Consider the following 27,355-nt stretch of genomic DNA (forward strand, 5'->3'; position numbering starts at 1 on the left):
GCATTGTCCCAGTGGAACATATTCTGACATATGCAAATGTAATACTGAGTTGTAAAAAAAAATATATATATATATATATATTTGTGATTTCAGGTCAAGTGGAAAGCAGAATGATCATGGCAAACAAGGTATGGGAAGAAGTAATTTAAAATATTGTAATGGCCGAGTCTTCTGATTCCATATGATTGCACTAAAAGTGGCAGAAAATGTAATTTGTTTTATACTATATTTTCCCATGTGAATATTCATTTGATCCTTGTGAGGCCACTGGAGCTGCACAAGGTTTGGTTTTGCTTCAGTAAGACCACGATTGTGTTAGATTCCACCCATCTATTATTATTTTTTTTTTGTATTGTAACTAGGCTCTGTCATTTAGAAACATGGGTTTTCCTATCACTTATAATGACATATATCTCTACCTTTCATTCCAGCCAGAGGATCTGACGGTTGCTGCTGGCATCTCAGCCTACCTGATGGAAAATTCTTGCTGGATGAATGACCTTCACCTTCAATTCAACCTTGCCAAGACAAAACTGCTTATGGTTTCACTTTCAGCCAAACCATGCGATCCTGCTGATTTGCCTTATACAACACCAGAAAGATCCGGCCCTTCCTGTCGGAGTCACACAACTCCTTGTCTAAGCTCTTGTTCTATCCAGACTGGACTATTGTAATGCTCTCCTGGCAGGCCTTCCAGCATCAGTCAAACCTCTGCAACTGATCCAGATGCTGCAGCAAGACCTAAACTCACTGCTTCAGATCTATGTGTCTCCAGAAGCTTGTGTTCTGCAAGTGAACGGCGCCTTGTGGTGCCATCATCCCAAAGAGACACAAAACCACTTTCACTGACCTTTACCTGGACTGTTCCCTGCTGGTGGGATGACCTGCCCAACTTAACACATTTTCAAGAAACTGCTAAAGATCCATCTTTTCATAAACACTTGACCCAATAATACTAAATCTTTGTTTTAATAATAAATAAATAAACTTGTACACTGTGCTACACTAACTGGGACTTGTCACTGCACTTGTTGCTTCTATTGTTCTCTTAATTTTTAAGTCACTTTGGATAAAATGTAATTGTAAATGTGTAAAATAAGTTATATTAGAGTATAAAGGTATACAGCAATTGCCTTTTAATGTAGATATTTTTACATGTTCTAAATTATATACTAAGATTGTATTTCCTATCATTCACATATCTTGATGTTCAGTGTTTGTTTAATGAGTAATACTGTAAATGTGCAGGTATTTTGTACTTATACGTTTAATTAATTTAACAGAAATTGACTGTACATTTGCTATTATTAAGTACTTAATTAGAGATTGGTCAAAGTTGTGAAATTGGAAATGCCTTAACTGTAAATATACAAACTTTGAATTTGAATTTATGTATTTAATGCATTTTTATACATAACTTCATAGTTATTATACACAGGAAAAACTATATATTAAAAGATAATTACTGTAGATAGACAGCATTATTATAAAATAACTTTATAAAACCCTAAATTTACAGTTTAACTTGAAAGTTAAATGTTTTTTTTTAAATGTAATTTGACATCATTTATCCGTTTTTCCACGGTTTAATAAGCCATTATCAACAGTAATGTACTGTAATTTAATAAATTTTGACTGTAAAGTCAATTCTGTATTTTCACTGTTTTTGCCTGTAATTTTGTGAAATGGTTATTTGCTGTAATTTAACGGGATCCGTCTGGAAACTTTGCTGCCAGAGATTTACCGTTTGTATACGGGATTTTTTTTTTTTTTTACAGTGTAGGCCTAGTAGCTATGGATTTTAATAATTTTACTAATATATAGTAGGTAAACATATAGGTGCATATATAGGTGAACATATAGGTGCATATATGTGAACATATAGGTGCATATATATGTGAACATATAGGTGAGCATATATAGGTGAACATGTAGGTGCATATATGTGCATATATGTACATATAATATAGGAAAACGGCCAATTTTATATATGTCACATATATTAAAAACATATATCAAAACATATATTAAAACATATATGTTTATATAGGTTCTTTCCATGTCGCTACAGAATCGAACAAAACATTTGCTCACTGTGACACAGAACAATGCTTTCTAATATGATTCACTAGATTTCTTGATGTGGTGAAACTTTTCTCACACTGAGGACCAGGACCAGCGGGCAGCATACTAGAGGCACGCAGCTCGCAAGTGGTTTTCTCTAGAATACCTTGTTCTCCTGATTTTTCAGTGCTGTATTTTAGTCAAGAAGGGCTTTCAGATCACTTCAATAGGACCAGCGGGCAGCATACTAGAGGCACGCAGCTCGCAAGTGGTTTTCTCTAGAATACCTTGTTCTCCTGATTTTTCAGTGCTGTATTTTAGTCAAGGTAAGGCCATCTTCGATTTTCTTGTTCTTTTGTAATTTTAATTTGACATAATCCTGTATTTCAGTTAGACGCATTGGCACTTTAGAGAAATAGCCGCGAACGAAACACATGTAACTGTTTATAGCAACCTAATTTGCACGTAACTTAAGCCGTTGCTCCTAGCACTTTAGATTTGACACATTTTGCCGTTATTGACTTAATTGCCCGAACGAAACAGCATCTGTGAAAATTGATAGATATAAATAGAAGGGCTTTCAGATCACTTCAATAGGACCAGCGGGCAGCATACTAGAGGCACGCAGCTCGCAAGTGGTTTTCTCTAGAATACCTTGTTCTCCTGATTTTTCAGTGCTGTATTTTAGTCAAGGTAAGGCCATCTTCGATTTTCTTGTTCTTTTGTAATTTTAATTTGACATAATCCTGTATTTCAGTTAGACGCATTGGCACTTTAGAGAAATAGCCGCGAACGAAACACATGTAACTGTTTATAGCAACCTAATTTGCACGTAACTTAAGCCGTTGCTCCTAGCACTTTAGATTTGACACATTTTGCCGTTATTGACTTAATTGCCCGAACGAAACAGCATCTGTGAAAATTGATAGATATAAATAGAAGGGCTTTCAGATCACTTCAATAGGACCAGCGGGCAGCATACTAGAGGCACGCAGCTCGCAAGTGGTTTTCTCTAGAATACCTTGTTCTCCTGATTTTTCAGTGCTGTATTTTAGTCAAGGTAAGGCCATCTTCGATTTTCTTGTTCTTTTGTAATTTTAATTTGACATAATCCTGTATTTCAGTTAGACGCATTGGCACTTTAGAGAAATAGCCGCGAACGAAACACATGTAACTGTTTATAGCAACCTAATTTGCACGTAACTTAAGCCGTTGCTCCTAGCACTTTAGATTTGACACATTTTGCCGTTATTGACTTAATTGCCCGAACGAAACAGCATCTGTGAAAATTGATAGATATAAATAGAAGGGCTTTCAGATCACTTCAATAGGACCAGCGGGCAGCATACTAGAGGCACGCAGCTCGCAAGTGGTTTTCTCTAGAATACCTTGTTCTCCTGATTTTTCAGTGCTGTATTTTAGTCAAGGTAAGGCCATCTTCGATTTTCTTGTTCTTTTGTAATTTTAATTTGACATAATCCTGTATTTCAGTTAGACGCATTGGCACTTTAGAGAAATAGCCGCGAACGAAACACATGTAACTGTTTATAGCAACCTAATTTGCACGTAACTTAAGCCGTTGCTCCTAGCACTTTAGATTTGACACATTTTGCCGTTATTGACTTAATTGCCCGAACGAAACAGCATCTGTGAAAATTGATAGATATAAATAGAAGGGCTTTCAGATCACTTCAATAGGACCAGCGGGCAGCATACTAGAGGCACGCAGCTCGCAAGTGGTTTTCTCTAGAATACCTTGTTCTCCTGATTTTTCAGTGCTGTATTTTAGTCAAGGTAAGGCCATCTTCGATTTTCTTGTTCTTTTGTAATTTTAATTTGACATAATCCTGTATTTCAGTTAGACGCATTGGCACTTTAGAGAAATAGCCGCGAACGAAACACATGTAACTGTTTATAGCAACCTAATTTGCACGTAACTTAAGCCGTTGCTCCTAGCACTTTAGATTTGACACATTTTGCCGTTATTGACTTAATTGCCCGAACGAAACAGCATCTGTGAAAATTGATAGATATAAATAGAAGGGCTTTCAGATCACTTCAATAGGACCAGCGGGCAGCATACTAGAGGCACGCAGCTCGCAAGTGGTTTTCTCTAGAATACCTTGTTCTCCTGATTTTTCAGTGCTGTATTTTAGTCAAGGTAAGGCCATCTTCGATTTTCTTGTTCTTTTGTAATTTTAATTTGACATAATCCTGTATTTCAGTTAGACGCATTGGCACTTTAGAGAAATAGCCGCGAACGAAACACATGTAACTGTTTATAGCAACCTAATTTGCACGTAACTTAAGCCGTTGCTCCTAGCACTTTAGATTTGACACATTTTGCCGTTATTGACTTAATTGCCCGAACGAAACAGCTGTACTCACTCAAGCGGTGAGAGCATTATCTGTATATCTGTGTAATTTGCACGCTGCCGCGGAAGCGTCAGCGGAAGCATTCAGCTCTCGTGTTCAGCCTCCTCGTGTGAAGACCGACTCGGGTAAAGACCAGCGACTCTACCTGCGCGACTCCACCGAGCAAGGACACCAGAAAGGCACTTGCGTATCTCCTCTTCCCCTTTTTTTTTCTTCCCTCTACTTATCTTATTGTTCACCTTCATCAACATGTGCTTTCAATACATTCCTGTTATCTCTCGGCACCGTCCTTTCATCACGCGCAATAGGCAGCGCAATACTGCCAATCTGCGTCCCATCCTCACATCCTCACATACTCCTCTCTCTCTTTCCGTGGGTCTATGGAATTGTCAGTCAGCAGTCAATAAAGCTGACTTCATTCCAGCCTTTGCATCTCATTCTACTCTTAGTATCTTGGGGCTGACTGAGACCTGGATTCGTCCAGAAGACTCAGCAACCCCTGCTGCTCTCTCTAGCAATTTCTCCTTCTCCCACTCCCCTCGCCAGTCTGGGAGAGGTGGGGGTACAGGGCTTCTCGTTTCTAACAATTGCAAATACTCCACGCTCTCTTCTCTATGCAACAACAACTCATTTGAATATCATGCTATTACACTTACAACCCCCATTAAAATCCATATTGTAGTCATTTATCGCCCCCCAGGTCAGCTGGGTAACTTTGTAGATGAGCTGGATGTGCTGCTGTCCACTTTCCCTGAGGACGGCACCCCACTTCTAGTCTTCGGTGACTTCAACATTCATCTCGAAAAGCCACATGCAACAGACTTCACCTCTCTCCTAGCCTCTTTCGATCTCAAACGACTCATCACCACAGCTACTCACAAATCAGGCAACCAACTGGACCTGGTTTACACACGCAACTGCACCACAGAAAACATCCTGGTGACACCTCTCCACGTTTCAGATCATTTCCTCATTACTTTCAGTCTACAACTCTCTACCCCTGCACCCCCACCCCCACCACCAGTCACTTTCAGACGAAACCTGCGCTCACTTTCCCCCTCCCATCTCTCCTCTGCCGTGTCATCCTCTCTTCCCCCACCCTCACAATTCTCATCTCTGGATGTGAATACCGCAACGGACACCTTATGCTCCACTCTAATCTCTTCTCTAGACATTATCTGCCCTCTCTCCTCCAGGCCAGCACGCACTACTCCCTCTAACCCCTGGTTATCTGAGGTTCTTCGGGAACACCGGACCAAACTCAGGGCAGCGGAGAGGAAATGGCACAAATCAAAAGACGCATCTGACCTGAGTATGTATCAATCCCTCCTCTCCTCCTTTTCTGTTGATGTTCATGCTGCAAAATCTTCATACTTCCACAACAAGATCAACAGCTCCTCCAACACACGATTACTCTTCAAGACATTCAACTCTCTCCTCTGTCCACCTCCACCACCTCCCGCCTCCTCCTTAACTGCTGACGATTTTGCGACCTTCTTCACCAACAAAACAACAGCTATCAGCAGTCAGTTCTCAGCTCCACACACACAGGAACCCAGACCGACCCCTTCCACAGCCAATATCCCTCTGTCCTCCTTTTCTTCGCTAACCGAGGAAGAAGTATCTACACTTCTCCTCTCCAGTCACCCTACCACCTGCCCGCTTGACCCCATCCCCTCACACCTTCTACAAGCCATCTCTCCCACACTTCTACCATCACTCACACACATCATCAACTCATCCCTCCATACTGGCACCTTCCCTACAGCATTCAAGCAGGCTCGGGTTACTCCACTGCTCAAAAAACCAACGCTAAACACATCATTTGTAGACAATTACAGACCTATCTCTCTCCTACCATTCATTGCGAAGACACTTGAAAGAGCTGTCTTCAACCAACTAACATCCTTCTTGTCTCTAAACAACCAGCTGGATGTCAACCAATCTGGCTTCAAGAAAGGACACTCAACTGAGACTGCATTACTGTCAGTCACAGAAGCCCTACGGATCGCAAAAGCTGCTTCCAAATCTTCAGTCCTCATTCTCCTGGATCTGTCTGCTGCCTTCGACACGGTGAATCATCAGATCCTTATGTCCACCCTCTCATCACTGGGCATCACAGGAACTTCACTCCACTGGTTTGAGTCCTATCTCACAGGTAGGTCCTTCAAGGTCGCATGGAGAGGTGAGGTATCCAGAGCACATCAGCTGACCACAGGGGTTCCCCAGGGTTCAGTTCTTGGTCCCCTCCTCTTCTCCATCTACACCACATCACTGGGACACATCATACAGGCACACGGTTTTTCCTACCACTGCTATGCTGATGACACGCAGCTCTTCCTCTCCTTTCAACCAGATGATCCCACAGTAGCTGCACGGGTCTCAAGCTGTCTGGCGGACATCTCCACATGGATGAAGGAACATCACCTGCAGCTCAACCTGGCAAAGACTGAGCTTCTCGTCCTCCCTGCCAATCCGTCTCTACAGCACGACTTCACCATCCAGCTAGAGTCATCATTAATCACCCCATCAAGATCGGTCAGAAATCTTGGAGTAACGTTTGATGACCAGCTGACCTTCACAGATCACATTTCAAAGACAGCTCGATCATGCAGGTTTGCACTGCACAACATCAGGAAAATCAGGCCTTTCCTAACTGAGCATGCAACACAACTCATCGTCCAGGCCCTGGTCATCTCTAGGCTTGACTACTGCAATGCTCTTCTGGCTGGACTTCCAGCATGTGCAACCAAAACCCTACAGATGATTCAGAATGCTGCAGCTCGTCTTATCTTCAACGAGCCCAAGAGGGCCCACGTCACTCCTCTGTTCATCTCTCTGCACTGGCTACCTCTCGCTGCTCGCATCAAGTTCAAGGCACTGACGCTTGCTTACAGAACTATCACAGGCTCAGCTCCCTCCTACTTTCACTCACTCCTACGAGTCTACATCCCTACCAGACACCTACGATCGGTCAACGAGCGACGTCTCGTGGTTCCATCACAGAAAGCCACAAAATCACTTTCCAGAACATTCTCATTCACAGTTCCATGCTGGTGGAACGCTCTCCCCACCCTCATCCGGAATGCAGAATCCCTGACAACATTCAAAAGACAGCTGAAAACCAATCTCTTCCGTGAGCACTTAACCTTATAGAAAAAAAAAAAAAAAAAAAAAGTTTTCCTTTCCCTTTGTAACATCACTTATCAGGCTTATGCTACTCTGAATAATACCTGAACTTCGTACTTTGAGCACTTCTTGCGTTGTTGTTGCTTTTGCCTCTTTATGATGACTCGCTGAATTTTGTCCTAATCTGTAAGTCGCTTTGGAGAAAGGCGTCTGCTAAATGACTAAATGTAAATGTAAATGTAAATGAGTACAGTTTTACGGCTTCTCTCCAGTATGAACTCGCTCGTGTGATTTCAGGGTTCCAGACTGAGCGAAACTCTTGTCACAATATGAGCACTTGTAAGGTTTTTCTCCAGTATGAATTCTTTGGTGCTGTTTCAGATTAGTAGATGTCGTGAAGCTCCTCCCACAGTCACAACACATATAATCTCTCACTTCATTATGTGTTTTCTGGTGCTGTTTAAAACTGTCCAGCCTTGAAAAACTCTTTCCACAGAGAGAACACACATAAGGCCTCTCACCTGAATGAACTTTTAGGTGATTTTTTAGATTTGATGATAAAATAAAATCTTTACCACACTGATCACAGTTAAATGGTTTCTCTCCAGAGTGACGGAGCAGATGATAATTGAGTCTGGATGAAGAAGTGAAACTCTTTCCACACTGAGTGCATGTATACAGTTTCTCTCCAGAATGAATTCTCATGTGTGTCTCAAGGTTTCCTTTCTGTGAGAAACTCTTTCCACACTGAGAGCATGTATACGGTTTCTCTCCAGTGTGAATTCTCATGTGTTTTTTAAGGGTTCCTTTCTGTGTGAAACTCTTTCCACACTGAGTGCAGGTGTGCGTCTTTTGGGCTTTTGTTCTTTGAATTGTAAAGGTACAATGTCCCTCTTCCACTTCATTCAGTTCTTGTCTTTGCTCTTTTACTCCCACCTGGTCTAAAACACACAGAAGTACAGTTTAATTTAGTAGCGGAAAGCAACAGAGACCAGGTTTCAGTCTTTTAGGTTTTAGTCTTTTAGATCTTTTATGTGGCAAAGCTTTGTTCTGTCATTCACTTGTTTATACAGTTAAAATAGGTTTGACAACTGCTATAAAGGTTATGATCATTTGGATGTATTACTCTCATTTATCATCCATATACTGCTTACTAATTCACATCTACCAAAGCAGTCAACAATGAAGAATCAAGAATGGACACCAACCTATTTGTTCCTCAGTATCTTCATGTTTTATTCTGGATGGTTCTGGATCACTCATGTCTTCGATCTCCTCTTTAATAAACTCCACCTTTAACAGTCACACATATTTCAGCTGCTACTCCTGGAGTTTGTCCTTCTCTTGTAGGATGATGAGAATATTCCAAGTATTCATTAGTGAATTGTTGTGGGAGGGGCTTCACTGCAGGTGTGAACTGTGATCACTGTGTTTTTATCCAATCTGCATTTAAAAAGTATGCTGCTGAAAAGCCTGATGTCTGAGATCTTCAGTAAATTGGCACATTAAGCACATTTTATTGGTGTCAACAGGCTGAAACAAACTACAGCATCATTACCTTTTACTTCAGTTCTTGTCTTTGCTCTTTTCCCTCCACCTAGTCTGAAATAAACATATGAAAACATTAAGTTGTTAGAACGCTTTTCAAGGAGGATAAATGTGAATATTGAAGTGAACCCTGATTTAATAACGTAAAAACAAGTATATCTATCAAATATCAGATCTTTGATGTACCAAAGGTAAGTTTCGTAATCCTCTTGTTAATAGTCAAAATTTGAATGACAACTGCTGCACAATATTATGATATATACATGAATCATGGAGTTGAATTTAATACATTTTAAGTCCTTTTTAAGACTCCCTCCATACATTTTAAGACATCATCGCCACTTCAAGTTTTAACCTTACATTTACTAGCCTATATATTGATTGTAAGATAGCACAACTAAACAGTCTTAGTTTGTGATAACTCCTTATCAATGCAACACAATTTAGAAGGGTGGGAACAAAGCACAAGAGAATTAATTGAGTGACTAACCCAATGCAAGGTTTATTAAAATTAGACCAATAAACACAACAATTGACAAAACTTATTGTAGAGGGAAAATAAATCTCTCCAAGCTAACGGGACAATGAGTTCACACAGTATATTCAATAGACGTATTTGTACTCTTATAACTGTCTGCAAACCATAGCTCTTTTGTGGTACACTTCTCATGACAAACTTCTATGCAAGCCCAGACTAGTCGAGAGATCAACTACTTCAACCACTAGTCGGCGCTGTCGGAAACAATCGACTACTCAAGCGTGCATTAACCATAAATTAATTCAAAATGGTGAACGTCACGTATTGGAAGATTTCCGGTGAGGGGCAATCTGCCCGGCTTGTCTGGAATTCTCCACCGTGTCCCGAACCATCTCGGTTGGATGATTGGTTTCTCGGGGCGGGCCGGGCTGGTTCTCAGCCCGCCGCCCCAGTTCCTTTCTTCCCTGAAGTGCATGAGGAGCTTACTAGGTCGTGGACGGCACCTTTCTCTGCCAGAAACCACCTTAGTAGTTCCTCCTCCATCACTACCCTTGATGGAAGTGCGGCTAAGGGTTATGAGGCTATCCCTCCAGTGGAGCGGTCTGTAGCGATGCAGCTTTGTCCGGCGACCGCTAAACTCATGGAAGGTTGATCCTCATCTCCCCTCTAAGGCCTGTAAGTTTTCGTCTGTCCTTACAGGCAAAGCTTACAAAGCCTGTGGGCAAGCTCAATCTTCACTGCATGCCATGGCATTGCTTCAGGTCCACCAGGCCCAGGCACTCATAGATATGCACGAGGGTAGCTCAAGGGTGAGCTCCGCACTGCAACTGATCTTGCCCTCCAGGGTACGAAGGTTGCAGCTCGCACGATTGGTCTGGCAATGTCCACATTAGTGGTCCAGGAGTGCCATCTCTGGCTCAACCTGGCAGATATGAGGGAAGTGGACAAGGTTTGGTTCCTGGACTCCCCCATTTCCCAGGTTGGGTTATTCAGCGACGCGATAGAGAACTTTGCCCAACAGTTCTCTGCTGTCCAGAAGCAGACGGAGGCCATCCGGCACATCCTGCCCCGGCGGCCCGCTGCTGCCTCCACCCATCTGCCCGGGGCAGATCCTTCGCCTGCTCGTCGCCGAGGGCGTCCGTCCACGAAACCGTGGTTGATGGCGCATTCTCTGCTGCGACAGCACAGCCTGTACTTTGTTTGACTCAGTTTGATTTATTTTACTTTGATTTACTTTAATTAGAATTATTTTTATGTTAAGTTACACTCGGCTGGATGAACAATGATTCCTCGTTACAAGGCGATTACCATTACTGCCCTAATCTTAACGGCATGGCTGATCTGCAGGAACCACACACACCCAACAGACTCTTGCAACAGGTTACTTACCTATAGCCGTGATGTGCTCTTACTACATCGGTCCTCATTGCTGTGTAACATCAAACCTGATGTGGTTTTACCACCGGAGCTTCGGCCAAGGAAAAGAGGAAGACGTGGGGGTATTCGCTGCAGAATTAGGAAACGTCCATTTAAACCACCTCTTCCCGCCATCATACTATCAAATGTACGTTCACTTCGCAATAAAATGGATTTGTTACATCCCAGGTGTAAACTGGAAAGGGCCTTCAGGGATATTTGTATCATAGCCCTGTCAGAAACATGGCTAGACCAGTCAATCTCGGATGCCGAAGTCAGTCTGGACAATTTCACAATAATCAGGGCAGACAGAACCGAGCAATCGGGGAAGACGCGCGGCGGCGGGGTATGCCTGTACATTAACAACAGGTGGTGTAATAATATCAAAGTACACCACAAGTCATGCACAGCCGACCTGGAGATACTAACTGTGTCCCTTCGCCCCTACTATTTGCCTCGGGAATTCCCTGTTGTTGTGGTCAGCTGTGTTTACATTGCCCCCAGCGCTAACATCAACACAGCAGCTGAGCTTATAGCCGGGGATGCTAAGGACAAGTTATCTAGGTATCCCGGCGCTCCGCTGTTCATTCTGGGGGACTTCAATAACTGCAAGCTGGACTGTGTGTTGCCATCTTTCCAACAGTATGTGGGCATCCCCACTAGGTGGGCAAACATCTTGGATATGTGTTATGGTAATGTAACCGATGCATTTCATACGTGTTCCTATCCCCCGCTGGGAGCAGCTGATCATAACATCGTCTCTCTACTCCCGCTGTACAAACAACAACTGAAACAACACAGACCACAACACTACAGCGCCCCACAGTGGTCAGGGGATGCTATCACCTGCTTACAGGGCTCCTTGGCATGTACCGATTGGGACATTTTTGATGGGAATCTGAATGATAAAGTTTCTGTTATTACTGATTATATAAACTTTTGCATCAGCACGTGTACACCTGTCAAAAAAGTAAGGAGATATCCCAACTCCAAGCCATGGATTACTCCTCAAATAAAACAATGTCTTAAAGAAAAAAATAAAGCCTTCAGAGAGAAGAATTGGGTTGGCCTGAAACTGGCAACCCGCAATATCAAGAATGAAATATTCAGGGCAAAGGACAGACTGGAAAATGAATTCTCCAATATGAACACAAAACAAGCGTTTCAGACAGTTCGGACACTAACAGGATGTGAATCCAGAAATACCTCATGTGTAAATACTGTAGCGGATTGAGCACTATTTGGAAAATAACTCAATGCTTTCTATGCTCGTTTTGACAAGCAGGATTTCTCAACTGAATGTGAAATTATTTTGAGATCCCTCCCTCCTCCAAACCCTGATGAATCACCACCCTTCAGTGTGGAGGATGTGAGGTGTCAGCTCAGCAGATGCAAGCTGGGCAAGGCCCCGGGTCCCGACAGCATCTCTGCACAGGTGCTGAAGAATTGCCGTTATGGACTATCACACCACTGTTATGAGCTTTGCCCAGTGGTGTGAGGACAACTATCTGAATCTTAATATTAGCAAGACAAAAGAGCTGATAGTCAGTCCCTCTTCACCACAGCATCCTATTGTTATTCATAATCAAACAGTTGAAACAGTGGACAGTTTCAAATATCTTGGAGTAACAATGGACAACAAACTTACCTTTGATCAGCACATTATGTACATTCAGAAGAGAAGTCACCAAAGAATGTCAGTCATTCGAAAACTCAAAGGACTAAATGTCTCTCCTCGATTGTTAGTGCTACTTTATCAAAGCATCATTCAAACCTAAACCTAGTGTGACTTACAACAATTCCTGAGGAATCCGTTCCCAAAAAAAGTTTCAACCAGCAAGCATGAACTAAGGTCAAGGAACGTTTGTTGGGATCAGTAGTTCACTCTCCATCCATACACAGGTCATGACGATACTGTTCATCCATTCTCAGACTCTTTGAAAAGCCACACAACATCACTTAACTGTGATGAATACTAATTGTAGTACATGTGTATTTGATAGTAAGTTTATGATAAACCATGAGTTGAAATTGGTAAGTAGTTAACGGTGAATTAATTATGATGTGCCCCCTAAAGTAAAGGCATGACAGTGATGCATTAACAAGCCATTACTTTATGTTAGTGTATGGTTAGTTAATCATGAGTTAGTAATGATGTGCCCCCTCAAGTAAAGTCATGACATAAAGATGCATTAACAAGCCATTAGTTGATGTTAGTGTATGGTTAGTTAATCATGAGTTAGTAATGACGTGTCCCCTCAAGTAAAGTCATGACATAATGATGCATTAACAAGCAATTAGTTGATGTTAGTGTATGGTTAGTTAATAATTAATTAATTATGATGTGCCTCCTTAAGTAAATTCATGACACAATGATGCACTTACAAATCATAAACTAAAATATGAATAAACATATACAATAAGAGTGTCATCCTTATTCCTTTACACCCATGCTACACTAAAACAAAGATACAAATGATGTGTAGTTCTTTTATTTGTATTTATACAATTAAACATATGGACTTAAAAGAAAGCCCAAACATACCTGTAAAGACACACATAAGGCACTTTACATGCAAAATAGGGCATGAGCTATAAGCTAAAGCTAATCAAAGTATATATACATTTCAACAACTAAAAATACAGTTAATTACTGTACATAACCTCCTGAAAACTCCCAAATACAACATACATGCAAACATGTCTTTAATTATTAATTCTGTTTACCAAAGCAATCAATGTTTATGAAATTAAAATGCCAGCATTACCAAAGGAACACAACTAATGTGCCGAGGGAGCACCGGGTGCTCCACTAATGAGTGTCCCACCAGAAACAAACCCTACATACTGTAGTTCCGGGAAGAGAATTAGCTATTACTAAACATAGGCCTACATTAACAATAAAAATCAGAAAACGGTTTAGTTATTAGTATATTTTCCATGTTTGGTTAGATGGATCTGTGTAAATAATGGCTAAATAATCATTCCAAGTATTTGTCACAAAGCTGCAGATGGCAGATTATGATATTACAGTTTAAATTATGGCAGTATTAAATTATATGTTTAATTAAAATTTTGATTAGTTCTTATTTATTCTTACGGAGTCTGATTGATTTAGTTTACCCCTAAACGTTAATTAATGCATAATCTAACCTGTACTAACATGTTTAAGTCTACTGTTATGCATGCATGCATGAATCATTATGACTCCTGTCACAGTTAAGGATCGCTCTTCAGTGGTTCATACCTTCACTAACCATGAGTTCATGTTGAAGTATTCAGGAATTAGTACATAATTATTCATGCCCTGTTATTGTAAATTGTTACCTGTGAATCTAACAAAACTTTTGCTCGCTGTGACACAGAACAATGCTTTTTAATATGAGTCCCTAGATTACTTGATTTGGTGAAACTCTTCCCACACTGAGTACAGTAGTACGGCTTCTCTCCAGTGTGAACTCGCTCGTGTGATTTTAGAGAATCAGACTGAGAGAAACTCTTGTCACAATATGAGCACTTGTAAGGTTTTTCTCCAGTATGAATTCTTTGGTGCTGTTTCAGATTGCCCGCTGTAGTAAAGCTCTTCCCACAGTCACAACACACATGATCTCTCACTTCATTGTGTGTTTTCTGGTGCTGTTTAAAACAGAAATGTCGAGAAAAACGCTTTCCACAGAGAGAACACACATAAGGCCTCTCACCTGAATGAACTTTAAGGTGATCTTTTAGATTTGATGATGAAATAAAATCTTTACCACACTTATCACAGTTAAATGGCTTATTTCCAGAGTGAACACGCAGATGATGACTTAGAGTTGATGAACGAGAAAAACTCTTTCCACACTGAGTGCATGTATACGGTTTCTCTCCAGTGTGAATTCTCATGTGTGTCTTAAGGTTTCCTTTCTCGATGAAACTCTTCTCACACTGAGTGCAATTGTACGGCTTCTCTCCAGTGTGAATTCGCTTGTGTGATTTCAGAGATTCAGACCGAGTGAAACTCTTGTCACAATATGAGCACTTGTAAGGTTTTTCTCCAGTGTGAATTCTTTGATGCTGTTTCAGACATTCAGCTCTAGTAAAGCTCTTCCCACAGTCAAAGCACACATGATCTCTCACTTCATTATGTGTTTTCTGGTGCTGTTTAAAACTGTCCGGCCTTGAAAAACACTTTCCACAGAGAGAACACACATAAGGCTTCTCATCTGAATGAACTTTCAGGTGATCTTTTAGATTTGATGATGAAATAAAATCTTTACCACACTGATCACAGTTAAATGGTTTTTCTCCTGTGTGAATGTGCAGATGATATTTGAGACCTGATTCACCAGTGAAACTCTTTCCACACTGAGTGCATGTATACGGTTTCTCTCCAGTGTGAATTCTCATGTGTATGTTAAGGTTTCCTTTCCGTGAGAAACTCTTTCCACACTGAGTGCAGGTGTGCGTCTTGGCTTTTGTTCTTTGAATTGTAAAGTTACGATGTTCCTCCTCCACTTCATTCAGTTCTTGTCTTTGCTCTTTCACTCTCACCTGGTCTAAAATACACAGAAATACAGTTTGAATCAGTGAACCCTGATTTAATAGCAGAAAGCAACAGAGATCAGATCTTTCACTTTTTGTTCTATCATTCACTTGTTAATATTGTAAAATATGTTTGACAACTAGGGCTGTTGCGATAATGGTAAATGGACTGCATTTATATATAGCGCTTTCAACGGACACATGGCCACCAAAGCACTTTACATATAGCCTCACATTCACCCATTCACTCACTCATTCATACACCGACGGCGGTGTCAGCCATGCAAGGCGCCATCCAGCTCGTTGGGAGCAGCTGGGGTTAGGTGTCTTGCTCATGGACACCTCGACACTTGGTCATGTGGAACCGGGGATTGAACCACCAACCTTCCGGTTTGTAGATAACCTACATGAACCACTGAGCCACTGGGAATGGCAATAATACACTATTGAGCCACTCATTTTCACAAAAACTCCTTCACCGCGACAGCCCTATTGACAACTGCTATACAAGGTTATGATCATTTGGATGCATTACTCTAATTTATCATCCATAAACTGCTTATTAATTCACATCTACCAAAGCAGTCAACAATGAAGAATCAAGAATGGACACCAACCTATTTGTTCCTCAGTATCTTCATGTTTTATTCTGGATGGTTCTGGATCACTCATGTCTTCAATCTCCTCTTTAATAAACTCCATCTTTAACAGTCACACAGATTTCAGCTGCTACTCCTGGAGTTTGTCCTCCTCTTGTAGGATGATGGGAATATTCCCAGTATTCATTGGTGAATTGTTGTGGGAGGGGCTTCACTGCAGGTGTGAACTGTGATCACTGTGTTTTTATCCAGTCTGCATTTAAAAAGTACAGAGTCATCATGTTAAACTGAGCAGCTATTTGTCTCCAAAAGTTCCCTGTTTTTAACACATTAAGGCTGAAACAAACTACAGCATCATCACCCTTAACTTCAGTTCTTGTCTTTGCTCTTTCACCTCCATCTGGTCTGAAACATTAAAACATTAAGTTGTTAGAATGAGTTCAAGGAGGATAAATGTGAATTTTCAAGTAAACCCTGATTTAATAACAGAAAACAAGTGAGATCTGTTTATCAAATATTATATTTTTGATGTACCAAAGGTTAGTTTTGTCATTATCTAGTTAGTCAAAATGTAAACGACAACTGCTGTACGAGATTATGATCTAAGTGCATTTATATTCCTAGATTATTTGCTTATTTTTCACAGCTCTTATGATTGGCATCTAACAATATATTAAGCATTTGAACTAATTGAAAAAATGCATGCTTTTTTGTGTGTGTAGAGGGTAACTATAGAATTAAACAAGATAATCTGGTTATTCAGATAATAGGCTAATTTTTGTTGTCTTTGAACTTTAATACAAATCAAATTAAACACCAGTGAATTTTTACAAAAATGTCTTGTAAATATATAGCAGATTTCACCCAGCAACACAAATGAACCACATCTGCAGTTTATTGACAGAGGACAATAGGGCTGCACAAAGTATCATTTTAGCATCGATATCGCAATGTGCGCATCCACAACAGTCACATCGCAGGATGTGCGATGTCAAGTATAGGTATCGTAGTTGATCCGTGATTCATGATCAGTAAAGGCCGTAATGCTTGTGATTCACAGATTAATTGCAAAGTTTAACCATCATAGAGTGAAAGTTTATCATTTGCATGTAGGGCTGGGTATCGAGATCGGTACTTTTTAGGTACCGACCGAATTGACTCGATACTATCGAGTATCGAAACATTGCTTGTCGTTCGGCAGTGGCGGCGCCAGGGAGGAGCTAGGTGCTGTAGCTCCCCCTATAATAACCATAGCACCTGCCCCCCAAAAAATTTCTGTAATTTTTTTATATTTATATTTTAATGTCATGTTTGAATAGTCTTTTTTCATGTTGTTAAAAATAGGAATTCAATAATTTAAAAATCACGAGCGGACGCGCGCTGGCGGGGGCGGGCGCGGTCGCCGTGAGCGCTGAGCGAGCAGGAACGAGTAACGTTAGTGAGTTGTTGTCGAAAAAGATGGATAAAGCAAAAAAGCTGTCGGGGACTAAAAATAGAAAGAGAAAGAGGGAAAAGGAGATGGCATGTCAATTGATGCGACAGCAGCTACTGCAAATAAGTGGATGGTGAAAGGCAACAGGTAGGATTTAAAGTGTGACGTCCAGGCATGTAGGCTACTGGCCATCGGGACTACTGGGAGATTCCCGGTGGGCCGACGTGGTTTTTGGGCCAATACATCTCATACTTTTTTTTTTTGTCTTAACGGCCCATAAACTACGGAATCGCGCTGACCATCACGAAGAGAGAGAGAGAGTAGCTACTTCTACTGTGTTTACGCCACGGGAATACTCGGCTTGGCATTTTGAAATATTTATATGTTTATTTGGCCGTTTAGGCTCGCAACCGAAGACAAAGACTATGCTTGTCCGTGTTGCGCTCGGAGCGCGCGCACAGCATCCTGTCAGTACAATTCAGGTCTCTTTCGCGACTTATCGCGCTTTTAATATTTCTTTTCAATATAAAGCACATCCTGCTCTTTTCTTTCTCATTCATTCATGTTTTATTATTAGTAACTTTAAACAGAATCGTCAACTGAAATCTGCGCGGATTATCAACAATACGACACATTTATAGGACATAAAGGGTCTCTGCGGCAAAAGTGAAAGTACCAGCGGCCAGCGGGTGAGATGTTTCGAAATGTCTCTTTGAACAGTAAAGCACCCGTTTCAATAAAAGGATATATTAAAGTTTATATAGCCTACTTTTACATTTTCGCTGCTGTTCTAAAATGATTTTCGCCATCACCTTAAACAAGCAGCAGCTGCTTGAATCCCAGTGCAGGAGCTGTAACTGTTAGGTTACCACAGAAACGTAAGCGGTTAGTTGTTTGCTGTGGTGACTCGTGACACTCGCGAACAGCACTGAACACGCACGTCTTAATTTTTTTATCGTTCGTTGGTAAAGGGTGAGAGACCTTGCGAGCCACATGATTTTTGCCTAAGAGCCAGGTGTGGCTCGCGAGCCAGGTTCCCAACCACTGGTGTACACACGAACACGAACTGCCGTGAGACTGGGCTGGTCTCACAGGGTGGGGGCGTGGCATCACGATGGTGGCTCACCATCGTGATGTCGGTCAGCCATCACGATGGACGATGATATCGTCCATCGGCACAACCCTACTATAGACAGGGACGCAACTACCCAGTGTCAGAGGGGTATGCAGCAACAATTTGATATATATATATATATACTGTATATATACAGTATATATATACTTGTAGTCGCAGAACGAGTATAGTTAATGTGGGCATGTACGCATGTGTATACTTTCATTATGGTGTTGTTCATGATGGCGTTTCATTATGGTGGTCCGATGCGACCTCCATAATGAAACGCCCCAAAATTCAAAGCACCTTCTCTTAAGTGTTGTCGAAAAAGATGGATAAAGCAAAAAAGCTGTCGGGGACTTTTGTAGATGGAAAAGATGTGTAAAAGATCAAAAGTGTGGCTACATTTCACCAGCCTCGATGCCGACAGTGCGCAATGCAATATTTGCCACAAGATAATTGCTGCCAAGACCGGCAACACGACAAATCTGATGAAGCACTTGACAGCGCACGGAATAAACTTATAAGTATATGTTTATATGTTTGATCATCATTCGGACCTGATCCGAAACAGCAGACTTGTAGGCTATTAATAAATAATGGATACATACAAGCAGATGACAAATACGTTATAATAACCGTAATTAAACTACTAAACTATACCTGTTCCATCTCTATACAGCACTCTGACTCTGTAGGCATTATTGTCTGACTCGAGATGAACACCATTACTGAGAGTTTCTGATATTATCATCATTCCGTGAGATGAAATTGTCCTGAGAGACTGAGCGCGAGCTCATGAAGCTCCGCCCCCTGTGCCGTGCAGCAGCAGCTTATTTGCATTTAAAGGGCACACACTAAAACAGCGTGTTTTTCTGAGCCCCAAAAAAATGACAATTTAAACATGCTGTAAAAAATGATCTGTTGGGTATTTTGAGCTAAAACTTCACATACACACTCTGGGGACATCAGAGACTTATGTGACATCTTGTGAAAAGGGGCATAATACGGGACCTTTAAAGAAAAAAGTCCAATGCCATGTGTTACGATCAATCATGTTTGTGTATTCATGATCTGTGTTTTTCATCAGATTCTGATTGGCTTCAGATCCTGTCAGTCATCTGGGATTTGTTGAACGTGGCATCTTCCCGTGCCCTTGTGCTCTTAATTCGGGGTTAGTGAGGAGAGCAGGTTAGAATGTCACGTGACATAGCCTACATTGTGCTTCACGTAGCAGGTTTTGTGTAGTTCATTCGTTTTAGGACTGTTGCAGCAAGTAGTACATTTTTGTTTGACAGTCAGCAGAGGCAAGTTAAGGTGTGTGTGTAGCACGCTGAAGATGTTTCTTTGTGATTTTTCTTTTGATTTAGCTAGGTTAGATTTAAAGGTTATAGTTAGAGGTGTTTTGTTTTATTTAGTTCTTTGATTTGGCAGCACTCGTGCTCTTTTCATTTAGTGAATTTCATTGTATTTTGTTAAAGTTCCTATTTTTGTTTTGACTATATATTTGGAACACTTTAAAGTTTATTTTCTTTGTGTTTACTGGTTGGGGGTTACTGGTTACTGGTATAAATAAATGTTCTTTATCTTCTGAATTCATGTTTTCCTCCAATTTACCATTTACCACTGTTTACATTGTACTTCCTAACGATATATTTAGTGACAAAATAAATGTTATATTCCCTTAATATCCTTAGACAAATTAAAACCTATTGGGACGTAACACCGTGATACAACGAGCACTCTCAGGTCAGGCCCTTAAGAGAGCAGCCAGAAAAATGGAGTGCAACTGGAAGAAAAAAAAAAAAAAAACTAGAGGTATTTCGCATTTCATGGAAAGAGAGCTCGATTGCATACAGAGAGGCTTTAAAAGCTGCTAGATCTGCTTATTTTTCAACCCTATTAGAAGAAAATAAACAAAACCCTAGGAATTGATTTGAAACGGTGGCTAAACTAACAAAAAAATAAAGCTTCAAGCCCAGAAGTTTCAAAGCAGCACAGCAGTAATGACTTTATGAACTTCTTCACTTATAAGATTGATAATATCATGGAGAAAATTATAACTATGCAACCGTCTACTACAGTATCGCATCAGGCAGTGCATTGTAGTCTCCCTAAGAAAAATTTATTCATTCATTGCTATAGGAGAGGAAGAATTTTCTAAACTCATTAAATCACCTTAATCGACAACATGTTAGACCCTATACCGACTAAGCTACTGAAAGAGATGCTTCCAGAGGTCATAGATCCTTTTCTTAATATCATTAATTCATCTTTGTCATTAGGATACGTACCAAAAACCTTTAAGCTGGCTATGATTAAACCGCTTGTTAAAAAAACGCAACTTGAACCTACAGAATTAGTCAATTACAGGCCGATCTCGACACCATCGACCATAACATTCTTTAAAATAGACTCAATTTCTGTTGGCATTAATGGAATTACATTAGCATGGTTTAAATCATACTTATCAGACCGTTATGAGCTTGTACCAGTAAATAAAGAGATGTCTTATCAATCAAAATCACGATTAACGATTTTATCACGATTCGTTTTATGTTGGTTTATGTTACTATTTTGTGACTTAGCATTACAGCCAATCTAATGTCCATATTTTAAAAACAAAGCCTTAGGTAACAAAATAAAAAAAATAAAAAAATGGCAGACAGGGGCGAAGATAAATATATTTGTCATTTTCTTTGTTATTAAATATTAAGATCAAAGATACACATTACACATACACAACTTAATATACAAATTAAATAGGCTAAACAGTGCTTTACGTTTTCAGCTACAGGTGTATTTAACAGTAGCATTGAAGAAAGTAATTAAATGAACAAATATGAAAATAAAACAGACTTCACTGTATAAATTATACATTGAGACTTATTAAAGCTACTATTAAAGTTATCAGTCAAGAGCAGTGAGCTCTTTGCATTTTGTTGTTTTATTCAAATTATCATAAATTCAAATTATCATAATTTACTCGCTCAAGTTGTTTTAAACTCGAATAAGTTTCTTTCTTCTGTTGAAAATAAAAGTTATTTGGAAGAATGTGGTTAACCAAACAGTTGATATACCCCAATGACTACCATAGTATATTTTTCTCCTATGGAAGTCAATGGGGACCAGCTATACTGTTTTTTCAAAATATTAATATTAGAAAAATATTAGAAACTATTAGAAGGAAATTAAAACAGGTTTGGGACAACATTAGAGTGCGTAAATGATGATAATTTTTATTTTGGGGTGAACTATCCCTTTAAGGACAAGCGGCAGCGTGTTTACTATTGCTACTATTTTACTATTGTCTCTTTAAGAGCTGCACGCGACGCGTCTAATATACACGCATTTGACAAGCAGATTTTCTCTCAATTTTCTCAAGTTTGCTTTCACTTTAGACATAACCGACTTTGTTTATGTAAACCTTGTGTGTATTTAACAGTATAAGCACAATAAGACTCGAAAGATAACTTAGACCAGTATCCAGGCGCTGGTAGACAGGCTTTTAGTGCATGTGAGCTTCACATGTACACGCTGAGAAACGCACACGTTAGAACAGCGCATCAGCACGCGAATTAAATGTTTAACCGACAAGGCATTAAAGCACATGCAAATTGTGAACTTTTGTGAACTGCAGTCCCGTTCCGCTGCGTTAACATTTTATGTGAATATACGTCGCGTTGTTCAGTATGTTGGGACAGAGGCGCCAGAACAGATATAATGCACGATTCTACGATATTTCTTCAAAAGCAGATCGTGGAGACATTTTAATCGTCCACGATCAAAAATCAAAAATCGTCATATCGCACACCCCTAGTATGGTGTACCACAAGGCTCAGTACTAGGACCGTTGCTGTTCACTCGGAGATATCATTAGGAAGCTTGGCATTAGTTTTCACTGTTATGTTGATGATACACAGTTCTATATTTCTTCACACCTGGACGAAACTTACCAATTCACAAAATTAACGGAATGCATAGCCGATATAAAAAACTGGATGACTAGCAATTTCCTACTACTTAATTCTGAAAAAAACAAAAACAGATTCTAATTATTGGACAAAAAACTTCCACACGTAATAACCTAGAATACCAGGGATGGAAATTAGCACCCGCCACCAGCCAAATGCGGGTGATTTTGTGTTGTGGCGGGTAAATTCGCTTCACCTACCGGCCACCGTGGCGGGTAAATAAAAATATACTGTTTCACACAGACGGCGGACACTTTTAGAGGACATAAGTGTACGCTGAAATAAAGTCTTTCACCTCAGAAAAACGGACTTTCTTGTCAGCCGTTATCCTGTTCTCATAGCGAACACTCTTCAAATGCACGCGCAAATGTGGCGGCGCGCGCTGTGTATCGCCTCACTGTATATAAAGTGCAAAATAAACTACGAGCATGCAGCGCCGTTACGTTGTAAATTACACAAAATAAAAGTAATGCAGGGATGATTTTCATACTATTCACCAGGAGCAGTTTCCATGGTTCATTAACAGTTATTGTTAATATTGTGTATTCACCATGGTAACTGTCGTTTCCATATTAACCCCAAAATGCCACTTTATTTTTCTTTGTGTTCTTTTTTATATTTTTAAATGACTCTAGTGGCTCATACCAACGTTGTATTAACAAAAACTAGTTTGGAACTGCTATTTAATAGCTTTAGCATAGGCCTAATGTTTATTTATTAGTACTAGTCTTTACTATTAGTCATATTCTTACAATTTATGTTAAGTAAAGGGGGACAGTACTTGTGTGTGTGGAAATAGCCGGTTTCAATAAAACTACTTGTGACATGTCATATTTGGCTTTGACTTTGACTGAAAATTTGCTCTCACTTTGCGGAAAAAATATCGGGATATATATCGTATATATTCAGCCTAAATAATCGGGATATGACTTTTGGTCCATATCGCCCAGCCCTAGTTTCATTGTTGGGACTAAAAACCTAAAACTGGAAGCCATAAAAGACCACGAATCATTCAAATGCCACATCCAGAAATATATATAAGAGAGAAAGAGAAAATGTCAGTATTTCATTGAGACTTGAGATTAAATAAACTGCTTAAGTATTGTAGATCTTGTAGTATTAATTTTACACATTGTCGGTTAAAAACAAGAAAGTGGCTGGTAAAAACATTGAGTGGCTGGTAGATTTTGAAATCCACCAGCCACAGTGGCCGGTGGACAAAAAAGTTAATTTCCATCCCTGTAGAATACTGTCTAACACTTGATGGCTGCTCTGGCAAGTCTTCGTCGTCGGTTGGGAACCTGGGTGTGCTCTTTGAAAGCAATCTTTCATTTGAAAGAATACTGCTCCCCAGTGCTTGAGCGAGCTCTTAACGCATTATAGTCCTTCACGTCCATTGCGATCTCAAAATTATGGCCAGTTGATAATACCTAGAACATCAAAATCGACTGCTGGCGGTAGATCCTTTTCCTATTTGGTACCAAAACTTTGAAACAATCTTCCTAACACTGTCCGGGAAGCAGACACACTCTGTCAGTTCAAATCTAGACTAAAAACACATATCTTTGGCCTAGCATACACAACACATTATAGACAATTTTTTGGTGGCGCCAAAGCCTTATTTGACCGGTGAGTGATGTAGATGACTGCTGCGCTTGATTAACAGGGAAAGCTCTGGTCGCGCGCGCACTCTAAACCATTTTCAAACTGTCTTGCTCTCTCTCCCTCCCTTGTGCATATTAATGAATTGAGTTGACTGAATATCTTTGAAAATTGACACGATGGTAAAAGGTCCGAAGACTGAAGTTTAACGTGAAGCATTCTGAGATTTGTTTTATTAACTTTTATTAATTTTTATTTAACTACCGCTGGTTGGGAATTGTGCTAAAAAACGTTGCCTTATCTTCTCTGAAAAGCGTTCCACATATTCAGATGACATAAACCAACAAAAAAAAAAATCTATCCAGTGATGAATTGTTTTCTGTGTTGACACAAATCTTGTGCGATGTCCTAACTGCCAGGATAATCACACACAGGACGAAGCACTGCTACTTCTGCGGAGTGCTTTGCTCGCAGCACCTGAGAAGCCCTGTGGTGAGGAGCAGAGTGTTGCGCTAATCACTCCGCCCAAGTAGCAGTGCTTCCCCTTCTGAGAATATTGTTCCCAGTATCTATATGGTTACAAGATGGCAGTGTCTCACGTGCCCTTGTTATTTGTACACGTTGTGACTATACAAATCACATCATGTAAATAGGAAAATGTTGGCATTGTTTTGTCACTTATTGGGAGCAGTATGCTAGCTGGAGCCGTTTACCTCCAGTCTTTGTGCTAAGCTAGGCTAGCGGTGACAGACATGAGAAGGGTATGTATGGACTTATCTAACTCTGGGGAATACAATGAATAAGCTAAAGTCCCCAAAAGTCGTCATGTTCCTTTAAAGGGACAGCAGCCAATAAAGCTGTCTATCAGTAAAGTTAATCAAAGAACAAAGGTAACTAAGAAAAACACTCACTGCTTTTGACTATAGAACTTTTGTAACTTTAAGGATTAATCTATATAATTTTTAATTTATGCAGTGCAAACTCTTTGATAACTTTATTCAATTTATTTCCTACCTGTTAGACATACAAATATACTGTCTTTATGTTGTTTCTACATTAAATTGGAGATGAAATGGGAAATGATTACATTATAAAATATATTAAAAACAAAAGTTTTTTAATGGTGAACATAACAGAAAAAAATGTGATTATAAATCTAGTCAATTTTTGCTATCGTTAAAAATAAAAAAAGAAACATGAATAAGTATTTGTTTCTTTTTGTTGAATATTAGCCTAATTATTCTTTTTTACTTAATATCTGCGCAATTAATGTGCATTTATCCTGCCTCTGCCATCCAGCACCCCTCATAACCCCCCCAGGTATTTTCAGGTTAACCTATATGACAATGTGTAGAACACTTCTTTAGTTTAGACTGGATTGAGGCGAAACCAGAAAAAAAAAAAAAAAAAAAGTGCAAAGCAAGTTGTTAGCTATCTGCTATTGTTTTCAATTGTATATTGTAGAAAATTTGAATATTTGTTAAAATGAACTTTTTATTGCTACTTTTTTTATTCTACTTTTTGAAATTGATATGATTATATACCAAAATAATTATTTGGTCTAGCAAAGAAGGATTTTATCTCACAAAGCTTTGAAATCCAGTGGTAAAATCATAGATTTAAAAAAAAGGCAAGAAAGGATGACAGTCTCCGTCATCCACCACCGAAGACCAATTTTGAGTGTTGTAAATAATTGAGAAAGAAAATGGATGCATATCATTCATTTGATTGGATCCGTGCATTTGTCTAAATATACTATAACATATATATTATACTCGCTGCTGTTTGTCACCAATGTTAATCAAAAAAAAAAAAAAAAAAAAAGAATATTTTGCTGTTTTAACAAAGATAATTAATAAAATGAATTATATTTAATTTATACAGTGAAGACTATATGCAGTGTTATTTTACATTTTATTATTCAATGTCTGACTCTGTAGGCCTACCTGAATACAGTTAATTTACCTGATTATTATTTTTTTTTTTATCTATATCTTTGTTCTATTGTATTTATTTGTGCTTGTAATTTGTTTATTAATTTCTATACAGATTTACTTCATTAAAAATCAGCAGTCATTCTAGAATGATTAATTCTTTCCAAATAGACCTATTCAAGTCATCTGGTGAAACTTTGCAATACATATCGCAGAAAACATATCGCTTTCAGCTGAAGGATGCATGAGAAAAGACATGTTAATTACCGTCCTCCCTAACAGTAACTGCAATTCATCTAATACACAGGTCACACATATGGCTATAAACATACATTAACATCAAAATGAAAATGAAAGCTAAATCCAAAAACGAAATTTCCACAGACTCAATCCACCAAAATGATATCAGGAGATTTTTTTTTTTTTTTTTTTTTTTTTTTAAACGCGCGTTAATGAAAGTCCAAAAATATATCGAACCTTATTCCGGTTTATGGCACTTTCATTATATAAACTCAAATCTTCACAAATTGTAACGAGGCTTCAGCAAAGTGAGGATCCATTTGCAGCTTTATTGTAATCTTGGTTCGTACAATCAGGGTCAATCACCAGCAAACACAACAGTAGAGACAAAGCAACTCGTAATCCGAAAACAGGCATAAGGTCAGGCAGCAAACTTACATAAATCATTCCACAATAGAAAACAGTCCAGGACAGGCAGCAAAGAATCACGAAGAGAATAAACAGTCCACGGGAAGACAAAAACACAGGCAGAAACGCTCAGAGATGTTCACCAGGGCAAAACAAAACCTCTCAATGATGAACTTCTTCTTCATCTGTGTTTTTTTATTGGCAGTTTGCAAACAAAGTGCATTACCGCCATCTTCTGGATTGAGGTGTGAACTCATTGGAATGTCATTTTATATATGTTACTAAACTAAAAATAAATAAAATTAAATAAATTAAATATAAAAATAAAATAATAAAACCTAAATCCTGAGTTTCTTTCATAAAGATCATAACATCCTTAATTATAGATTGTGTGCCAGGCAAACTCAATAGGTTTTTTAAACTCACTCTATTTTCCGTTTCCCTCTCTAGTTCTTTCCTTTTTTCAGAGTACTTTCTACACATCAAGAGTATATGTTTTACATTTCCCACTTCTCCA

At 39.4% G+C, this 27,355-nt stretch overlaps 2 protein-coding genes and 1 long non-coding RNA gene across 4 annotated transcripts in view; all 3 read right to left on the reverse strand.

Annotated features, from left to right (window-relative positions):
• Positions 1–7,836: 7,836 nt before the first annotated feature.
• On the reverse strand, positions 7,837–9,569 carry LOC309506529. The gene is made up of 3 exons (XR_014208839.1): positions 9,128–9,569; positions 8,778–9,012; positions 7,837–8,510 (listed from the first exon to the last, which is right to left on the reverse strand). It is a non-coding gene; the product is annotated as an uncharacterized lncRNA (long non-coding RNA).
• A 3,918-nt stretch (positions 9,570–13,487) lies between these two features.
• Positions 13,488–15,541, reverse strand: LOC309506347 (uncharacterized protein). Its single transcript, XM_082180220.1, has one exon. The coding sequence runs from the start codon at positions 15,398–15,400 to the stop codon at positions 14,312–14,314; it is 1,089 nt and encodes a 362-aa protein (XP_082036346.1). The 5' UTR covers positions 15,401–15,541; the 3' UTR covers positions 13,488–14,311.
• Positions 15,542–16,403: 862 nt separating this feature from the next.
• The window catches only part of LOC309506318 (uncharacterized protein), a 259,358-nt gene continuing 248,406 nt past the window's right edge, over positions 16,404–27,355 (reverse strand). The window contains exons 1-2 of one of the 2 annotated variants that reach the window (XR_014208699.1): positions 26,869–27,009; positions 16,404–16,539 (exon numbers count right to left, since the gene is read on the reverse strand). The gene's annotated coding sequence lies outside the window, so the exon portion shown is untranslated. Of the gene's footprint in view, positions 16,540–26,868; positions 27,010–27,355 lie in introns of those variants that run through there. The other variant, XR_014208698.1, reaches the window with a different exon arrangement.

This window comes from Leuciscus leuciscus, assembly GCF_965113295.1.
Source record: "Leuciscus leuciscus genome assembly, chromosome: 9".
Taxonomy (NCBI): domain Eukaryota; kingdom Metazoa; phylum Chordata; class Actinopteri; order Cypriniformes; family Leuciscidae; genus Leuciscus; species Leuciscus leuciscus.